The sequence below is a fragment of the Gymnoscopelus braueri genome (genome assembly GCF_963280865.1).
Source record: "Gymnoscopelus braueri genome assembly, chromosome: 1".
Classification (NCBI taxonomy): Eukaryota; Metazoa; Chordata; class Actinopteri; order Myctophiformes; family Myctophidae; genus Gymnoscopelus; species Gymnoscopelus braueri.
The window spans coordinates 19,264,265-19,266,764 of NC_137603.1; the positions used below are offsets into that span (position 1 = coordinate 19,264,265).

The following is a 2,500-nucleotide window of genomic DNA, read 5'->3' on the forward strand; positions in this document are numbered from 1 at the left end:
TTCCTGCTGTCCCTAATCCTCCAGGGAGAGTGGGAGGGACACCGCTATAAAGTCACAACGACCTGTTTGTCGGCCACTCTGGGACACTCTGGGACACTTACCACTGCAGGAAAGTAGAGAAAGGGGAAAAGAGACAGAGAGAGACTGAGAGAGAGAGACAAGGGCACCTCTGGGAGGTCTCAGCATGGACGTTAGCCGTGGAGAGGAACAGATGCCCCGACTGTAATGAATATGGTTATGTCTTTCAGCCGTGACCTCACGCAGGAAGACTAGGGGACGGCCTCAAAGGAAGTGAAAATCAGATCAGGGACGCATTAGAGCAGAAATGAGGTCATAAAAAAGGAAACAAAAATCACAGCAGTGCTTATTCCTAAAAAAAACGCATTTGAGGACGGGTCCTTTCTTCTTTTTTTTTAAGAGGTTTCATTTGTTAGTTTAATACCCTTGTGGAACTTTTGCTGTTGTGAGAGACTGCAGGAAAGGTAAGGTGTGTGTGTGTGTGTGTGTGTGTGTGTGTGTGTGTGTGTGTGTGTGTGTGTGTGTGTGTGTGTGTGTGTGTGTGTGTGTGTGTGTGTGTGTGTGTGTGTGTGTGTGTGTGTGCACACACGTATATGTGCAGTGCATGCGTTACAAAAAAAACTCCTCTCAGCTTTGATAATAGCCCCATTACGAACCTCTCACTCCGCTATACAGCTCCGAGATGAGATCCTATGTCTATGTCTCCCAGAATCGGTTGAACAGCCACAAAGGGTCCGCTGTTTACCCTTTTATCTACATCGTATCCAAAAACTAATGGTAGATTCCAAACTGTACAGACGTTTAAGGTATGGTCCGGCATCATACATTTTAGGTCGGGGACCAAACAGCCCGTTTAAATCGCTTATTTAGTCAGCCTGTGGCCATGTTTCCCATTCAACCCGGAAAACCCCCCCTATGTCCGGTGCCAGTACTGCACCCGGTTCGGCTACTGGGAGACCTCGCGGTAGGACCTCATCTCGGAGCTGCATAGCGGAGTGAGAGGTTCGTAATGGGACTACTGGGGCTGATAATAGCGGTGCCTTGGTGACCCTGGTTGTAGTGCTTTTCTGTGACAAAAAGATATATGTATAAAGCTATACTAGGAGGGAACAAGCTCCTTATCCACACTCCCAAGACAAATGGCTGCTATTGGTGTATCTGACAGTGTATTTATTGCAGGGGTGTGAGGTGACGTCTGTGGTCATACAGCGGTGGACAGAGGTGATCATTATGTGAGAGGATGAATCTCTCTGGGCTAGTGATCTAGAGGTTATGCTCTAACCAAGAGGTACGCTGACACCCTTTATCACTGGCAACACACCCGCCTGTTAAACACTATGGCCCTCATTTATCAACGGAGCGTAAAAAACGGCATATTTTTTGCCTTAAATCTGGCCGTAGGCCAACGTCAAAGTGGCATTTATCACAGGATCCTATACAGCCAATCCTAGCGTACGTTTGGTCGGAGCTTTGATAAATCTGATGGCTGAAGCCGAGCGCCATTTAAATAACACGCCCTTAAATATTCTCGAAACGCCCCAATTTTACGACATGAAGAACCAGAATACAACCAAACAAAGCATGACGTTTCCCCAAATTCCCCCGCTCGCCTCGCTCCCTTTCTTGTCCGCCTTTGACGTACGCACACACACCTACTTGCAAGCCCAAGACAAGTGTAGCATTGGCATTCTGTGGAAACAGCCGTCTTTCATGTATTCCGTGATGGTACAATATTTGTCAAGAAGCCTACATGAATGAAGAAGAAGAGGTTCCTGTAGCTTATTAAGTCGTTCTGCATTAAGAGTGTCAGCTAAATACCTAAATTGTGAATTGTAAAGGAGTGTCAAAAATACATTTTAAATATATTTTATGTTGTGAGGGCATTCTTGGATATAGAATTTCACAAAATATTTAATTGTCAAGGGGTGATTTTTATTCTGCAGAGAACACTGCTACCATATCACACGTCTGCTCATATACTTTGTATAACAGCTCATCCTATATGTGCATCCTGTTCCTGGCTGCTGTAACCCAATTTGTAATGCAATTTCCCCTCTGGGATCATTTAAGTTTGATCTTATCAGTCTGGTACTCATAAGGCTGAGCAGGCAGTGAATATAACCACACTCACACACTGAACACTAACAGGACACTATCTCTCACCTCTCACTGTAAATCAAAAGCAATATAGTCCAAATAGTCTTTTAAATTCCAGGCCCTTCCTCTGGAACAATGGACCCTCCTCCACAATGAATCTCTCAAAGTCCATTAAATCTGGATCTTACCCACAGCGCCTCCAGAGAAGACATATGTGTGTATAGTGAGGCCTTTCTCTCTGGCCTTTGTCATGGTAAAGAGCAATAGATTCAGGCCAGACCCCCGGCCACTCTGTCCTCTATGGGGTGGAGGGGACATTAGCAATCCAATACAACAGGATGCCCTGCCTTTCACTCTCACCTGCTGGGACTGGCATGGATGTGTC

The 2,500-nt window shown here is 45.7% G+C and overlaps 1 protein-coding gene across 1 annotated transcript in view; it reads right to left on the minus strand.

Annotated features, from left to right (window-relative positions):
* nav2a (neuron navigator 2a) overlaps positions 1–2,500 on the minus strand; it is a gene marked incomplete at its 5' end in the record, with an annotated part of 147,913 nt that overhangs the window by 134,906 nt on the left and 10,507 nt on the right. Inside the window, 2 exon segments of the mRNA XM_080431960.1 lie at positions 1–18; positions 2,304–2,500. The exon segment at positions 1–18 is cut by the window's left edge and continues 90 nt beyond it; the exon segment at positions 2,304–2,500 is cut by the window's right edge and continues 16 nt beyond it. Coding sequence (XP_080288086.1) covers positions 1–18; positions 2,304–2,500 — 215 coding nt within the window.